Below are 17304 nucleotides of genomic sequence, written 5' to 3' on the forward strand. Positions count from 1 at the left end.
GCTTTCAGGTAGTCCAATAATTTTTAAATTATCTCTCCTGGATCTATTTTCCAGGTCAGTGGTTTTTCCAGTGAGATATTTCACATTGTTTTCCATTTTTTCATTCCTTTGGTTCTGTTTTATAATATCTTGATTTCTCATCATGTCACTAGCTTCCACTTGATCCAATCTCATTTTTAAGGTAGTATTTTCTTCAGTGGTTTTTTGGACCTCCTTTTCCATTTGGGTAATTCTGCCCTTCCAGGCATTCTTCTCCTCATTGGCTTTTTGGAGTTCTTTCGCCATTTGAGTTAGTCTATTTTTTAAGGTGTAGTTTTCTTCAGTATATTTTTCAGTATTTTTTTGGGTCTCCTTTAGAAGTCATTGACTTGTTTTTCATGGTTTTCTTGCATCCTTCTCATTTCTCTTCCCAATTTTTTCTCTGCTTCTCTAACTTGCTTTTCCAAATTTTTTTTGAGCTCTTCCATGGCCTGAGACCAGTTCATGTTTTTCTTGGAGGCTTTCGTTGTAGGCTCTTTGACTTTGTTGACTTCTTCTGGCTGTATGTTTTGGTCTTCTTTGTTACCAAAGAGAGATTCCAAAGTCTGAGACTGAATCTGGGTGTGTTTTCGCTGCCTGGCCATGTTCCCAGCCAACTTACTTGACCCTTGAGTTTTTCATCGGGGTATGACTGCTTGTAGAGTAAAGAGTACTTTGTTCCAAGCTTAGGGGGGATGCGCCAGCTCTGCCACACCAGCACTCCTCCTTCCCCAAGAACCCCCAACCCAGACTGCGCTTAGATCTTCAGCAGGCTGTGCATTCCTGCTCTGATCCGCCGCTTAATTCCTCCCACTAGATGGGCTTGGGGCCAGAAGCAACTGCAGCTGTAGTTCTGCCACCTCCGCTGCCCCCAGGGAGGTGGCCAGACTGCAAACTCCTTCTTTCACTCTGTCCCCAGCAGCTTTTCCCACTAACCTTCTCTGTTGTCTTTGGTGTTTGTGGGTTAAGAAGTCTGGTAACTGCCACAGCTCACTGATTAAGGGCGCTAGGGCACTCATCGCCTGGCTCCTGGTCTGGTTGGTCCGCACGGTCGACACTGGGCTCTGCTCCGCTCCTAGCTCCATGCAGGATAGACCTTACCCAGAGACCATCCAGGCTGTCCTGCGCTAGAGCCCTGCTTCCCTCCGCTATTTTGTGGGTTCTGCAGTTCTTCTCTGTTGTCTTTGGTGTTTGTGGGTTGAGACGTCTGGCAACCGCCACAGCTCACGGATTCAGGGCACTAGGGCCCGCTCCACCCGGCTCCTGGTCTGGTTGGTCCGCACGGCCCATGCTGGGCTCTGCTCTGCCCTGCTCTGCTCCCAGCTCCATGCACGAAAGACCTCACCCAGCAACCATCAGTTCTAGAATTGGTTCAGAGCCATTTTTTATAAGTTTTTGGAGGGACTTGGCAGGGAGCTCACGCTAGTCCCTGCTTTCCAGCTGCCATCTTGGCTCCGCCCCCCCAATTTCTGTCCTTGTTAAAGGAAGGCATTGGGAGGAGTTTGATGCTCTGCCCTGCAACCCTCCAATCAGAATGAAAAAAAAAAACCTGAATGGAAATAGTACAGTAGGAGGCCTCAGTAACAGGAACCTACAAGTTCCTTTCTTAAGGGTAAAAACATGGAACTAAAAATAGTGAAGATTACCCAAAGAAAGAGAAGGTCTATCGTGAGGGCCAAGGAAATATAGATACTTGTCACTTCTCCTTTATCTGCAATTCCTCCACCCTCAACCCTACTCTTGGTCATTTCCCAGATAAACATTCTTTACTGAATGTACACGCAGGTAAGAAAACCAGCCTGGAGATCACCATTAAAAGGAAAAGTTATTTATGTGTGGCATAGGTGGCAAAGTATGTAATACTTCTTTGTGGTGACTGACTTTTTTAATCAGAGACTTCTGTTACTATTGAATTGTGCTTTCTAATGTGGTTTTTCAGGTATGCCAATAGTAGCCTCATAAAATATATGGAAAAACACAAAGTGAAGCCTGACAGCAAAGTTTTCCTTTTGGTAAGTTCATTTCTTTAAAACATAATTTATCAGGGAAAAATTACTACTATACCATTGCTTAAAAAAATTTCATGAGAATGGGAGGGAATTTTATGTTATTAATATTTAATATTTTATTGAAGAATTTATAATATTCATTTCCAGGAAATGTAGTTGTAGTAAAAAACTAGTTTTGTGATGATATGGAGATTAGTGGAAAAATGGAGGACCCTTGTTTCCATTCTTTCCTGAAATCTTTTTTTTCCTTATCACCATTAACAGCTATGGAATTTGGTCCATGTTAATCTTTGAATCTCACTTATGGAGTTCTAATCAGCAATAAGAGGTTGTTTTTTACTAATCATTGAATCTAGAGCACACCCCACTAAACTCCGACTATTCACATCTATTATTATATTATGTCCTTAGCTACAGTGACTCCAGTGCCGTTCATCTGTAAAATGGGGATAATAATGGCACCTGCCTCAGGGGATTGCTGTGAGGATCAAATGAAACAGTATTTGTAAAGTGCTTAGCACAGCATCTAGTGTGTAGGAGGTGAGGTGCTAGCTACACAAAGGCAGGTGCTCTTTCCTCACTTCTCTCAAATTCCTTCCTCTTTACCTCAAGATTTTTCTTTATCTTCTGTCTTCTCCACCATTTTTGAATATTCTCTCCCTGTCTCTTTTGTTGCCTCTTTTTCTTTCTTGGAAAGCAACACCCCTCCTTTTCTTTTCCAAGGTTCTTCACTAGTCTTCTGTCTTTAAATCCCATCCCCTTTCATCTCTTTGAGAACCTTGCTTTATCAGTAGTTTCCTGTTACTTACGTGTCTGTCTCTCTCTCTCTCTCCCCCCCCTCCCTCTCCCTCTCCCTCTCTCTCCCTCTTTCCCCCTCCCTTCCTCCCTCCTTCCTCCCTCCCTTCCTCCCTCCTCCCTCCCTCCTCCCTCCCTCCCTTTTCTGATCATGATTCACTGTCCTCAAACCTTCTTTGAGCCCTGCTTATACCTTCCAATTAGTGTCCTGTCTCCTTTCTTTCACCATTTCAGTGTTTCACAGAAGTAGTGTACACTCACTATTTCTACTCTACTCATTTCTGCCTGTCTTCTTTGCAGTTTGATTTCCATCCTCATTACTTTACCGCACCTGCTTTCTTACCTTATAATTGTTAAATCCAGTATCCTTTTTCCTTCCCGTTTCTTATCCTTTCTTGACCTGGGTTCAAACCCTTCCCTGGACGCTTTTCTAGCTATGTGACCTTGAGAGGAGCTCTCTTGACCTCTGTGCCTCAGTTTCTTCATCTGTAAAATATAAAGTTGACTTGTCTTCTCAAGGTCCCTTCCAGTTCTATATCTATGATTCTATGGTCTGTTGCATTTGACCCTGTGGAACACCACCTTCTCTTTGAAGTGTTTCTGAGATTCTTCCTTTTTAAGGTCATAATCAACAAGTAGTCATTAAATGCTGGCTATGTGTCAGGCCCTGAGATACAAAGACAAAAATGAAAGTTGCTGTACTCAAAAGAGCCTGCATTCTGTCAAAGAAGATGACGTGTACATAGAAAAGTATACGCAGCATGTACACATACACAGAATAAGTATAAAGTACTGGAGAGAGAGGAGACGTTGGAAAGGTCTCATGCTGGAGTGAACATTTGATCTGAGCCTTAGAGAATTTTAGGGATTTCCAAAGGTAGAGATGAAGAGAGAGTTCATTCCAGGGATTCTGACAGCCTTTGCAAAGGAACAGAGATTGGAGATGAAATGTCATGGATAAAAAACCAACAGACAGCCAGTTTCGCTGTACCGTAGGTAACGAGGATGGAACAAAACATGGATCTAGATTGTGAAGGACTTGAAATACTTAGCAGTGGAATTTGTATTTGATAAGTAATAGGGAGCCACTGGAGTTTATTGAGCAGGGCATGACATAACATTTTGATAGTGCTGTGAAGGATAGAATGGAGAGGGGAAAGATTTGAAGGAGGGAGACTAATCAGGGTCTATTGCAGCACTAGAGGTGAGAAGGTATGAGAGTCTGACTAGAGAACTAAAGCAGTAACTGTTTGGACCATTCCTGTCCTCTCTCCTCCAATTGCCTCTTCTTCCTTCTGTTTCTAGATGTGGGTGGCATTGTCCTGTTTTCAGCCCATCACTGTTTTCTTCCTGTACTCTCCACTGTAATATCATCGATATCTGTGGCACAAGCTGTCACTTCTGTGCAGATGCCTACCTGCCAAATCTCTGTCTAGTTTGGATCTACCTCCTGATAGCATTTCCAGCTACCTCCTAGATAGTCCTATCCTAGCTGTCCTGCCACTCCTCAACCTCAACAGAAGCAGCTCCTTTTCTTGACTTTCCTGTATATCGACTGCATTGGTAATTCCCCAGTCACTATGAATTAAAACAAGATTCTCATACTCCATTCCTCTCTTCCATTTCCTGCCACCCTAATTCAGGCCTGATTTCCTTTTTAGTTCACATTCATTTCTCATTTCCTCTCATCAGAGGCTTCCTAAATGATCTTCCTCTAATCCCTTAACTCTCTCTCCATCTATCTGAAACTTTTAGCTCAATGAGAAAAGCAGCCGTGTTATTCTTCCTTTTAGTCCCCTGTATGTATAGCACCATGCCCTTTTAATACATGGTATACTCTCAGTAAATAATTTTTGAACTTAATTTCATTTATTTGCAAGCCATTTCTGTGACCTTGATGCACCGAAATTCACCATCTGGAACAAAAGGTCATAAGCTGAGAGCTAGAAGAGACCTCTGGGGCCGTCCGGTCCAACTGCTTCATTTTGTCGTTACTGTCTTTCAGTCATATCTGATTCTTGGTGACCCCATTTAGGGTTTTCTGGAGGGGTTTGCCATTTCCTTCTCCATCTCATTTTACAGATGAAGAAACTGAGGCAAACAGGGTCACATAGCTACATGTCTGAGGCCAGATTTGAACTCAGGTCTTCCTCACTCCAGTCACTGTGCCACCTAGCTGCCCGCTTTATTTTACAGATGAGGAAATTGAGGCCTAGAGAGCTTAAGTAATTTGCTCAGAGTCATACAGGTAGTAAGTGTTATTAGAGGATGAATTTTTTCCTTTTTTTTTCCTACTATAGCACCTATTTTGACATTCTGAATTTATTTCTAGTAATTGCCATCAATAGGAAATGATAGAAAGTCCTCCGTTTGCTGATTTCTGTCAGTTATATAACCATGTTATGTAAGTAAGCAAATCCTGCTCATGGTGAAATGAGCCAAAGGATACCTTTGTAAAATACTCACACACGCACGCACGCACGCACACACACCCCTCTCTTAGAATAAAAAACCAGATTTAATTGTAAATATTCATTCCATATATTGTCTCTTCATCTCATGTCCCTGTAGCTTCAGAAACTTCTTACTATGGATCCTACAAAGAGAATTACCTCAGAACAAGCTTTGCAGGATCCCTATTTCCAAGAGGATCCCCTGCCTACGTCAGAGTATGTATCCCACTCCATATCTTTCTTCCTTCTTTGTATATATTGAGAAAACCTGGTGTTAAAAATGTCACGGGGGTGACATTTTGAAACAGAATTTGTGCTTGAAAACAAAGAATCTTCTTCTCCTAAGTTTACCTTAGAGAAATTGATAGAGAAAAAGAATTTGAGATTCTGGGCTCCCTACCTCTACTCCCCTTCACTCCCCCCACCCTGAAAAAACAAAACAATTTTCAGCAAGTTGTGAACCAGGGCAGGTTTAGAGTGAGAAAAACTTCAACGAGTAACTAAGAAGGAGCGTTCCGTTTTATGGTCCAGAACTGCATCTAAAAGAGGCAAGTGGCCTCTTGTGGTTCCTTCAGCTCTGCAAGAGCTAATAAGCCAGCAAAAGAATACAGAATTGGAAGCTTGTGCTGCATGCTCAGTCTCTCCAGCCACACTCTCTTTCCACTTAGAGAATAATGTCATCATCATCCTCTTTGTCATGCCCATTGAGGCAATTTTATGCACTGGTTCAGAAATAGAACAAATATCCCTCCGAGAGAAATTTTTTCCAGTTATTCAGACAAATTTGTATTACACTTTAGCTGTTAAAAGTATTTTCATTGTGGTATGGTTTGAGGTCAGAGATGTCAACTGAACATTAAAATAGCATATAAGTAATCGTACTTGTATTTTTGCTTATATGAAGGGGTATTGTAATGGAAGACACCCAGGTAGTGTTGGAAATTTGGGATTAAACAGACATAGAAATGTGGCAAGGGTGAGCAACCATATAACATTATTATACTCACAAGATTTAAAGATCTATATTTTTGAGAAATAATGCATGATCATTTGTCTTATGATATTTTCCAGTGTATTTGCTGGCTGTCAGATTCCGTATCCCAAACGAGAATTTCTTAATGAGGATGAACCTGAAGAAAAAGGAGACAAGGTACAAATTACATGGTATAATTTAAAGGCCCTTGTTTCTTGTCTCCCTCACCCCACCCACCACAACTTTCTCCAGACAAAGAAGTATAATTATTATGCCTAGGAAAGTATAGTTCTTAATTTCACTTAGCTATATAGGAATATATATATATATATATGTATGTATGTATGTATGTATGTATGTATGTATGTATGTATGTATGTATTATATATATATATATATATATATATATATATATATATATATATATATATATATATATATATATATATATATATATATATATATATATATGTATGTATGTATGTATTCCCAGGGAGGTCTGGGTACTATGAGAGATACCTACAAGTCCAAAATACAGTAAACAAACTTACAGGTGCGTGTTATTTATAGCTAATTATATTATAGCTAATTATTATTAGCTACATTGAGTGACTGATTTGTTTTCTGACATTACTACTGTCTTCTTTTAAACTATCTTTTCTAAGCAGTTCTCATCTTGGTCTTTCTATGCCTTTGTCTCCTTGAATACTTCCAAGGTAAAGACGGAAAAGACTCCCAGTAGTTATTTTTAGTCTGTACAGGATTAATTTCATGATGTCATCTTACTTTGGTAGCGGTGCTTAGAATCCTAGCCAGTGGAACATGCCCAATTTGAAAGATTTTTGACTATAGTATAAATAGATGCTTGTTGGGAAATGTATCCAGTTACCTGCCCATCACATTTCATTCCCATTAGATCTGACAAGGGAGAGTAGCATTTGAATACTCATGTAACAAAGACAATAATCATACTCAAGTTTCATACCCTGCCTTTTGATTTTTTTTAAGAATCAGCAGCAGCAGAATCAGCATCAGCAACAAACAGCACCTCAGCAGCCGCAGCAGGCAGCGCCACCACCACCACCGCAGCAGCAGCAGCAGCAAAACAGCACCCAGACAAATGGGACAGCCACAGGAGCAGGAGGAGGGGCTGCTGGGGCAGGGCTCCAGCACAGCCAGGACTCGGGCCTTAATCCAGTGCCTCCAAATAAGAAACCACGGCTAGGGCCTTCAGGCACTAACTCAGGCGGGCCTGTCATGCCTTCTGAATATCAGGTATTAGTTTATGTTTTTCATATATTTTGGCAATTATATATTTTGTAGACTGATCAAAATGTTCATGGTGGATCATTTTAGAGTTTTTTAAAATTTAATTGGTTTTTATTGATATCTTTTATACATAACATAGATTTTCCCCATCTCTTCCCCTTCCCATTACATAGAACCATCCCTTAAAGAATTTTACTTAAAGTAGAAATTAATTAAATCTTAAAACTGATCAGTACATCAAAAAAAAATCTGATATATATGCAATGTTTAACCCTGACTCTCCCCTACTCCATTTCTCATATACTCTTTTGAAAAGGCAAAGGGCAGAGTTGTACTTATAGCTATCTCTTCTTTGGGACCAAACTTATATTTTGTATTTTTGCAGCAATCACTTTTGTTTGTTTTGTGGTTCCTTCCTACATTGATGTCGTCATTGTATATATTGTCTTCCTAGCTCTGCTTACCTCACTTTACATTAGTTCATATGAGTCTTTCCATGCTTCTCTTTATTTATCATATTTGTCATTTCTTGCAGCACAAGTAACAGTCTATTACATTCACGTATCCCATTTTGTTTAGCCATTCCCCAATTTATGGGCAATTACTCTCTCATTCTTTACTAAAATTTTGCTATAAATGTTTTGGTTTATATAGACCTTTTCTTTTTGCCAGTGACTTGCTTGGAGTATACAAGAATTTTAGCCACTCTACTTACATGGTTCCAAATTGATTTCTAGAGTGGTTTTATTCATTCACAGCTTTATCACCAATACACTACTAGTATTCCTTTTGTAAGGTGTAAAATATTATTGAAGGGGACCCTATAACCTGGTATATCAAGTGTCCCCAGCATTTGGACACATTTTTTTTTTCATGGAAATGAAGGTTGGATTATCATGTTAAGTATAATTCCAAGAGTACCATGAATTACTTTTCTGTTATGGTTTGAGTCTTTTTATTCATAGTCAGGGAGTAAGACAAAAATATTCCCTTGATTGGGTGCTACCTATCCACTTTTGATCAGGCAGTAACCTAGATAAGCAGCTAAGACACAGAAAGGAAGAAAAGGCATCTTTACTTTGGACAAAACAGTGTGAACTGGTTTTCTCTTAGTAGAAGACAGTGGGAGCTAGCCATAATAATGGAAGAGAAAGGAAGTCAGACTTATAAATCCTAAGAAATAACTATTACAGGTGAATGGAATTTCTGAGACTAGAAATCACTTCATAATTATTAAGAATCTACAACTTAGGGGAAAACCAGAAGGTGAAAAAGATCAGTGCTGGGAGAAAGAAAAAATCAACAGGGGAATCGGTAGTTACGCTTTACAAAAACTTCAGAGAAGCAGTAAGATAAAAGAAAATAAAGGTGAAATATGAAGGAACCCAGAAAAAAAGAGATCATAACTAAGTTAAAGAATACAATCCCCCAGGAAAAAGAGAAGCAGAAAGACTTAGAGGAACTGGAGATGGATAATATAAGACTGGAACTAAAGGAAGAATTCCTTCCTGCGGGAGTGGAGATTATCAAATAGGAGATGTAGGACTAGCATGAAGCTGGGAAGAACAATAGTCAGGAAAGATATAATAAACGGCTTGCTTACCTTTTTGGTTTTCCATTTTGAAAATTTCAACAAACTGCTTTTTTTTCCCGCAATAATCTTTACTGAAAATTGCAAAGATTCAATGCAAGTAGAACTGTAATACCTGTACTTTGCATCAATTAAACTAATAAAGACTTCAGATTTGATTCACTAAAAACAATTTGCCTATTTCAGCAATTAGGATAAAATGTAAATTTAGCTTGCCTCTTTTTTTTTTTTTTTTTTTTTTTTTTTTTTGGCAGTAGGGTCTCTTTGTTCCCAGTAAATGAGCAACAGACTTAAATCATGTATTGGGTCATCTTCTTGAATTTGCTGCCATTTCTTTGTTTTAGTTAAGCAGTTAAATGGGGAAAATACAACTTAAATTCTGCCTTTTCCTATGAGAGTTAAGAATTATTCTTTCTATAAAGCTCAAAATTCTTCAGTCTTCTTTTGCTTAAAATTACCACACCATCTGATAAAGCAAAAACCTTCTTAATGTAATGTTTCTGTGTAGTGGATAACCCATATGCTGTTTCTTTTATTACCAATTTAAAGGAAAAGACATTCTTTGGGGCATTCTTTGTTTCTCATCCCATATAATTTGCCTTCTACCACATTACAGAATCTTTTTTTTTTTTAACATGATCCCGAAGGCTTATTGTTTTGCCATGTCTAATGTATTGGCCCAGAAGTTCTTTCTAGAGTTTCTAAAGTAATTATAACCTAATAATTGTTTGGTATTAATCTTATGGCAATCCAGTTTCTGTGTTTTGTCATTTTAGCCTTTTCAAGAACCTGTCTTCACGTATGGACTTGAAATTTATCATGAGCAGTACCGTATTACATAACAAATTTTACATTAATGGCTTTTACAAATACTATGATTAGCAGTTTGGCCTGGACCGCTGCACTAGAAGTAGAAGACCTTAAACTCTAGTCTCAACTGACTCTAAGTCTATGTAATGTGACTTGAGTAAGATGCGTTAGTAGCCTGAGCTTTAGATTCATGGACTAATACACTTTTTAGAGCAAGAAGGAAATGTAACATCAGCCAGGCCACCTTCATTAAAAGGAGGATAAGGGGAAAAAACCCTAAAGGTTAAGGGAATTGCCCACAGTTACATTATTAAGAAGTGTTGGAGCTAGAATTTGAATTCAGGTCTTAGAACTCCAAGCCCAATTCTCTTTCTACACTGGCTGTTTCAAATGATTGTGAACTTCGTAGTCCTGATCTTATTTAATTGGCTGATTTTTTTTCCCTTTATCACAAAAGTTAGACCCTTCACTTATCTTTTACAGGGAAGCTGTATCTTTATTTTAGTTCGTGCTGGTAGTTGTACTGTGAGTGATACCTTTGAGAATGCCTTAGCACTGAGTTGTGGTGTAGTACAATCAGTCCTCATAAACCAGGCACTCTGGCATTTATTTAGCTAGAAGGTATCTTTGAAATTCTTGCCTTTAGGGTACAGAGGAACATACTGGAATCTTATATGCCGCTAAGTCACATCCTAACATAAATTGTTGTCAGTATTTTATGAATGGAAATAATCAAATGCATTTTATAATAAATTACAGAGTAGAGTAGTAGAGTTAAGAATTTCAGAGTTGCTAAAAGTACTTTCCCATGCCATAAGTTATTACAGTTATATAACTGAAGGGCCAGGAGGTAGAGAGGTATTGTCAGATTGTTTTTCACCAACACTATTTTATTGCAGTGTTGTTTTGGTTCATATGTTGCAAATCAAGTTTGACAATTAGTGTTGAGCACTCGTAAGAGGACCTCTCTGCCTATTCTTCTCTCCTTCATCCCTCAGTGATACCTCAGGGTGTCCTGAGTTAAAATTTTTCTGTGCACAATGTTTTCCTTCCAAGTTTCACATAATAGAAACCATCCCAAAGACTCCCTGGAATTAATGATGCCTTCTTTTTCCTATAGCCATTTAAGCCACCTAACCCTAATCTATTCTTTATCCAGAGGTGGTTTTTTTTTCTTTCTTTTTCAAATGGTCGGAAGGTTGGGATTATGAGAGATTAGAAAACAGCCATGTTGGATTCAGCAATGTGACTACATATTATTTAGTGATATAAACTTCCTATGCCTGGCTGACGTATATGTGTGTATCTTTTTAGAACCACTTTATTTTACTTGTTTCCCTCGGTATTATCTTTAAAAAAAAGATTCTATAATGTAGTAGAAGGCAAATCATATGGGATGAGAAACAAAGAGTGCCCCAAAGAATGTCTTTTCCTTTAAATTGGTAAAAAATAAAATAAAAAAAAAGAAAAGAAAAAGAAAGAAACAGCATATGGATTATCTACTACCCAGAAACATTACATTAAGAAGGTTTTTGTTTTATCAGATGGTGTGGTAACTGGAGCCTAAGATGAAAAAGTGAGCTCATGCTCTTTCTCTCCCTCTCCCCCTCCCCTTCCCCTTTCCCCTCTCCTCTATTGTCATTATAATTAACATTGTGAACATTCAGTCCGTCTGACTACACTTTGCCTTGTACTTTTCCCTTGCAGCACTCCAGTTCACGCCTGAGTTACCAAAGCAATGTTCAGGGATCGTCTCAGTCCCAGAGTACCATGGGCTATTCCACGTCATCTCAGCAGAGCTCCCAGTACCATCCAGCTCATCAGGCTCACCGGTACTGAGGAGTCCAGCAGACTCCCCTCAGCATGGAATGAATGAACCAAAAGTCAAAGGCTCCAGCAATATGAAGGTCACAGTGAGAAGAACCAAAAATGCAAACTGTGATACAAATAGAAGATTCTGAAGTATATGAGAAGAACCTTATTGATTGAACGTTTTGCGGTGGACTTAATCAACCTTCTTTATTAGCTTAAAGAAGGTCTTTGTGAAGTTTCCCAGCTCCCTTCCCCTTGCATGTGTTCATTGTGGTTACTCTGATAAAACGTCTGATCTAAACCCAGCACTTAACTTTTCTAACCTTCAGCATTGTTTTGAAGGATTCCTGGTGCACCTTTCTCATGCTGTAGCAATTGTCATGATTTGATCTTTTCAAAGCTCTTTAATAGAATTTTAATGTTTTAGATTGGAATTTCAGCTGTATATAGTTTTATACTAAGCAAATTGGTTCAACAACACAGGTTAAATGCACCTTTTTAAAGCACTACGTTGTTTTCACAGGATGTTACTGTTTTGCTCATGGATGTCACGAACAGAACATTTTAACTATTCCAGAATACTTAGTGATTGTTTTTATTAGTCTAGTTTTCAGGAAAGTTAAAGGGGGGGAGGGAAGAACCCACAACAGAAAAACATTCTAGGGCCTTGCAGTTGATACGCTCCATGCTAGTGAACTGAATACCAATTAAGGGATCGTGATTGATATGTTAATCATTCATATGGAACACCATTTTTAGAATCATTGTCTTGTTCCATATAGTTTTCAATAATTAAGTTTCATGATTTTAATCTACTTCTAGGACATCCTTTAATATAGCTAAGACCACCTTAACAGAGGTTTCAGAACTTTGGTGGAATGTAGTCCTCTGGCCAATCATACCAGCTAGCAAGAAAAACATTTTAACTACCTTAGAATTTTATTAGAAAGGAGTGAATGTTGATTAAAGGATGCATTACTTAACCTTTCAAATGAAAATTTTTCATGCATATTGTATATAAAGTTGGCTTCTCTAAAGATTTATCCATTTCTTCGATTTTGGCCAGCTTGCATAAATAGCTTAAATAATCCAAGTTAATTAAATAGAAGCTTACTAGTTAATCTTTTAAAATAAAAATTTGATGATTCCCATTCATTTTTGCATTAGATGTAAAGTAACTATTTCAAAAGCATGTTAAAACATTTAGATTGTTTTTCATGTTTAAGATAAGTATTATGTATACATAATATTGCTGTTGTTGATGAAACTTTCCATTAAGAGGCTTTACATTGCACTGAAATATTTCTTTTGCCCCTAGAAAAAAACTTTATGAGTGTGCCTGAAATCTATAGGCAGATAAGTGTAAGACTAGAATAGCTATCGTGAATATTGCAGTTACCATTATCCTCGAATCTGGCACTAAAAATCCTATCACTGTCTAGTTGTAGGAGCCTCTGCTCATCAGAAAAGTAATGATTTGGGGAAGGTGTTTTTTTTTTAGTGTTTATAAAGTAATATAAAAATTGACAACTCTAATCATAGTTTAAAAGGGAAATTATCTGGGTTCTTCAGAATGCTTTTAACTATGGAAGTGGCACCAGCCTTATTTCACAAATCCTTTTCTAGAATTAGAAGTAACCGTGATTACTATATACGATTTTTTACTATTTGTGAACTCATCTACCTGGTTTTGATAATCTGGGTCCCGACTCAAGTAAAATAAGACTCTAGATAGAATCCAGTCTACATTTTGCACTAACAATGTGTTGTTATGGCCTTCAGAGGGCCTTACTTCTCTCAGCATAATGTTTATAATTAATAATCATTTATAAAAACTATAAAGACTAATTATAGACCAGGCCACAGGCTGCACTCAAAGCAATTTTCTATTCTCCATAATTGGTTTTTTTTTCCCCTTTCATTCTGTTTGTGAGAAAGCAGCTTATAGCCGGTGTCTAGTACAGTGCCTTGCACATAGTAGGTATTCAATAAGTGCATGTTGAATTAAATCATTATAGTCATGCCAGCATTATAAGTTTATCATAAACACTGAATCACAATATAAAACTGTCAGTTAAGTAATCGTTGAACATGTACTATGTGCCTAGTGTTGGACTAGATACCTTGTAAGATGAGAAATCAAACTAAGATGTCCTTTGTGGTGGAGAGTTCTACATCTTGTGATAACTGCCTTATTAAAGGTAGGCTTATAGCAAGATTCTTTAGGTGTTAAACCCACTAAGGATGGGTTTGTATAAGCGAGCATTGTTCTATTAGAGAGGTCCCACTGTGTATCCAACTTCAGTAGAAAGAAAGCACCAAATTAAATGCAATGAAAAGAAATTCTATTTGGAATGCTAATAAAGGTTTTTCAGTCATCCTCTAGTGTCAATTGTGGCCCAAGCTAAACTAAGTGCTTTAGGGAGTTAGAAGGAAAGTATTCCTGTCCTAAAGGAGAGATTACATTTAGCAGGGGAGATAGAACAAAGAGAGAGGAAAAGAAACAGAGGCCGGAATGCCATGCTCTTTAGGACTTGGGACATTTGCAAACATGTATGTCATGAGTTTAATGGGCTGGTACTGAATTTTATCTCTTAGATTTTTAACTTCTCAGAGTGTGTACACACACACACACACACACACACACACACACACACACACACAGTCACACACACAGTCACACACACTCACACTGCAGCCAGAAATCCTTGTAAGTGACTAGTTGTTTTACACTCTAACCAAGCCTATTAGCTTTTTTTTTTTTCTGTCAGCATTTTCTTTTTTTCCTCCTCTTCTGGTCCCACCCCATCAATGCTCATTCTCACCTAATTTTAGAACAGTTTAGTTTTGTTTTAATTTTTTTTTATTTCACTTCAAAGGGGAGAATTTGAAAACACTGCATTTTTACATTTGAATTTTCCTGTGCCCAAATGAACATAGCTTCATCTGAAAATAAGGTAGATAGTTCTCTGTATGCTCAAGGGTATAGTGTATAGAGACACCCAAAGCAGGGTACTTAAAGTTAAAACAGTAAATTAAGTAAAAATAGACATTGTCTTTTGGGCATGTTTGCTGCCATTCCTATTGCAAATCATCTTAGAACAGCTTTCTCTCTGGTTTTACAGTGAGATGAATGTATATCTAGAAGAAAGATGTTCCAGAATTCTAAGATATATGAGAGTAAAGGTTAGACTTCCTCCTGTCAGGGCTGATATAATGAGGTTGGAATTACCTTTGTAAAAAGATAAATAATGCAGTAACTTGAAAAAACCAAGGACTAGTAAGTATATTTTTGTACCTGTGTGATTTTTGAAAAATGACTTAGTGCTTGGAATTTTGGCCTTCTGCATAGCTTCTCTTTGCCCTCACAAAAGCATTTCACACTTTGCAGTTAAAAATAGGAAGTGACATTTGCTTATTTATTTGTTTATGGCCTGGTTCCTTTAGTAAAACAACAGATCACTCCCCATGATGATGTGATTCTGTTAGTTGAAAGGGTTAAAAAAAAGACAGAAATGGGAATCAGATTAGCCACCATCTACTTTGAGTAATTGTATGTAGCAAAAAAAAAAAAAAAAAAAGCCAAACCCTATACAATGAAGGAAAAATTGTATGAAAATTGCAAATCCTGCCTGCACTGTTATCTGTGATACTATCTTCTTGATGGGTGAGGGTTCAGAAATAGCATTCAGAAAAGAGTCTTGAAGTATTCAAATACATGTAACATTTTATATAAAACGTAGCAGTTTAGGTTCCCTTTATAAGCTTCAGGAATGGTCCACAAATATCATTAGGCAAAGATAATTGTTGTAGGATTTTAAAAAAACAAAACAATGTATTGTACATAAGGCCATACATACTCTTTTATGATGTCACTACAAAGGAGTGATATGTATTACTATATTAAAAAAAATCCTTAATGCACTGTTATCTCTTAAATATTTAGTAAATTAATACTATTTAATTTTTTTAAAGATCTGTCTGTGTAGACACTAAAAGTATTACACAAAATGTGGACTGAAGATGTCCTTTTTAATAGCAATTTAAATAACTTTTTATATGTCATGTAGTATATACTTTCCAAATTGCTCTAGTTTGTATTTTCCCATGTTTCCTACTTGTGAAAGTGTGCCTGTCTGTTTCCTCTTTCAATAATTACATGCACGCGTTCTTCATTTTCTAATTATTACATGGAGTACTATATAGGCTTTTCATGCTACCGCAAAGGTTTGCTGCCGTAGTCATGTGGTAGCCATGGACAGCTGTGCCCCTTGTGGTGGGTGTGCAGGAAGAGCCGCTTGCTTACTTTCCAGTTAAGAGTTTACTGCATTTGAGTTGTCTTGACATCGTTCTCTAAATGACTGTTGAAACTAAAATGAGTTAATTGCATTTATTTTATATTCTTGGTTGTAATAAAATTTAATTGACTTTGCTTCTGTGTGAATTTTTTTAATCTGAAATAATATACATTTGTAATAACAATAAAAAAAGGAAGTTGAGATGCAATCAGTGTGCTTGCAAGTTGGTAAAGATTACAGTGGGATTGCAGAGCAGCAATCTGTAATTTTGTTTAGGATGTTTATGATATCACAAAACCACAGAAATCAAACTTGCAAAACCTCAAGGCTAGAATTGAGGGTTTTTTAAGTGCACTTAAGAAAATGTCCTTGTTTTTGTATATACATGCAAATATAAGGCTATTTTCAAGAAACAAAAACAGATAAAAAGGCCTCTTCACTAGGGATTTTCTTCTATTTTATGTATTCTGTTTTTTACTGGATGTGTATCTTGTGACCAAGTAAATCTTACAAATATTTTCTGTTAAAGGCGCTGCTCCATGAAGAAATGAATCAAAAGTACAAAATCAGTAAGTATATAACATTTCTACTTCCATTTTAGTTACTCATTTTCCCAAGTCTGGGTTGTTTTTTGGCCAGTTGGAATATGGTGCTTAATGCTTGTTCTCTATGTTAATTATGTATGATTTCCTACTAAAAGGGAAAAAACAACAGACTGAGCCCCTTCTCCACTCAGTTGGGCAAAAGTTCACTAGTGATTAAGCACAACTTCTCACTACTATTGCAAAAAATTCTGACAGTAGGCCATTAGCACTATGCTCTATGTGCACACTGAAAGCATGTTACCATCAGTTCATATCACTTACTGTGCCTGTTTGTAAGAAGGAATGAGCCACAGTTGGATCAAGGGAACAATTAAATTCCCTGTAATATGGCTGTCATTTGCTTTTCTCAGAATAGATGCCTTCAGTATAAAAGAAATTTTAGTTAAGTGAAACCTATTTTTTCTATCAGCTTAAATCATAGGATTGCCAACATCTTTCTCAAAAGGAAAAAAAATTGCTTTTCTGAATACAGTTAAGTAGCGCCTAATGCTAACTTTTTTTCATTCAGAATTGAGTGGAAAATGAAGCAAAATTGTGAAAACCTGCTAATGCCCCTTAGAAGTCATGTCTTGTTAGCTGCCTAGTAATAGGTATTGTTTCTTTTACTGTGAAGAACTTTCTGCATCCAGCACCCAGGCATTCGAATAGCACATATCATTATAGGTAATTCA

General features: G+C 37.3%; 1 protein-coding gene across 5 annotated transcripts in view; it reads left to right on the top strand.

The window, feature by feature from the left end:
* Window positions 1-16162, top strand: part of CDK19 (cyclin dependent kinase 19) — a 238178-nt gene extending 222016 nt beyond the window's left edge. For all 5 annotated transcript variants that reach the window (XM_036766306.1, XM_036766309.1, XM_036766310.1 and 2 more), the window contains 5 exons: window positions 1958-2030; window positions 5394-5491; window positions 6347-6425; window positions 7257-7523; window positions 11626-16162. In XM_036766306.1, coding sequence (XP_036622201.1) covers window positions 1958-2030; window positions 5394-5491; window positions 6347-6425; window positions 7257-7523; window positions 11626-11757 — 649 coding nt within the window. In that variant the 3' untranslated portion in view covers window positions 11758-16162. The remainder of the gene's footprint in view (window positions 1-1957; window positions 2031-5393; window positions 5492-6346; window positions 6426-7256; window positions 7524-11625) is intronic.
* The last annotated feature ends 1142 nt before the right edge of the window (window positions 16163-17304 follow it).

The sequence above is a fragment of the Trichosurus vulpecula genome, chromosome 7, assembly GCF_011100635.1.
Source record: "Trichosurus vulpecula isolate mTriVul1 chromosome 7, mTriVul1.pri, whole genome shotgun sequence".
Classification (NCBI taxonomy): domain Eukaryota; kingdom Metazoa; phylum Chordata; class Mammalia; order Diprotodontia; family Phalangeridae; genus Trichosurus; species Trichosurus vulpecula.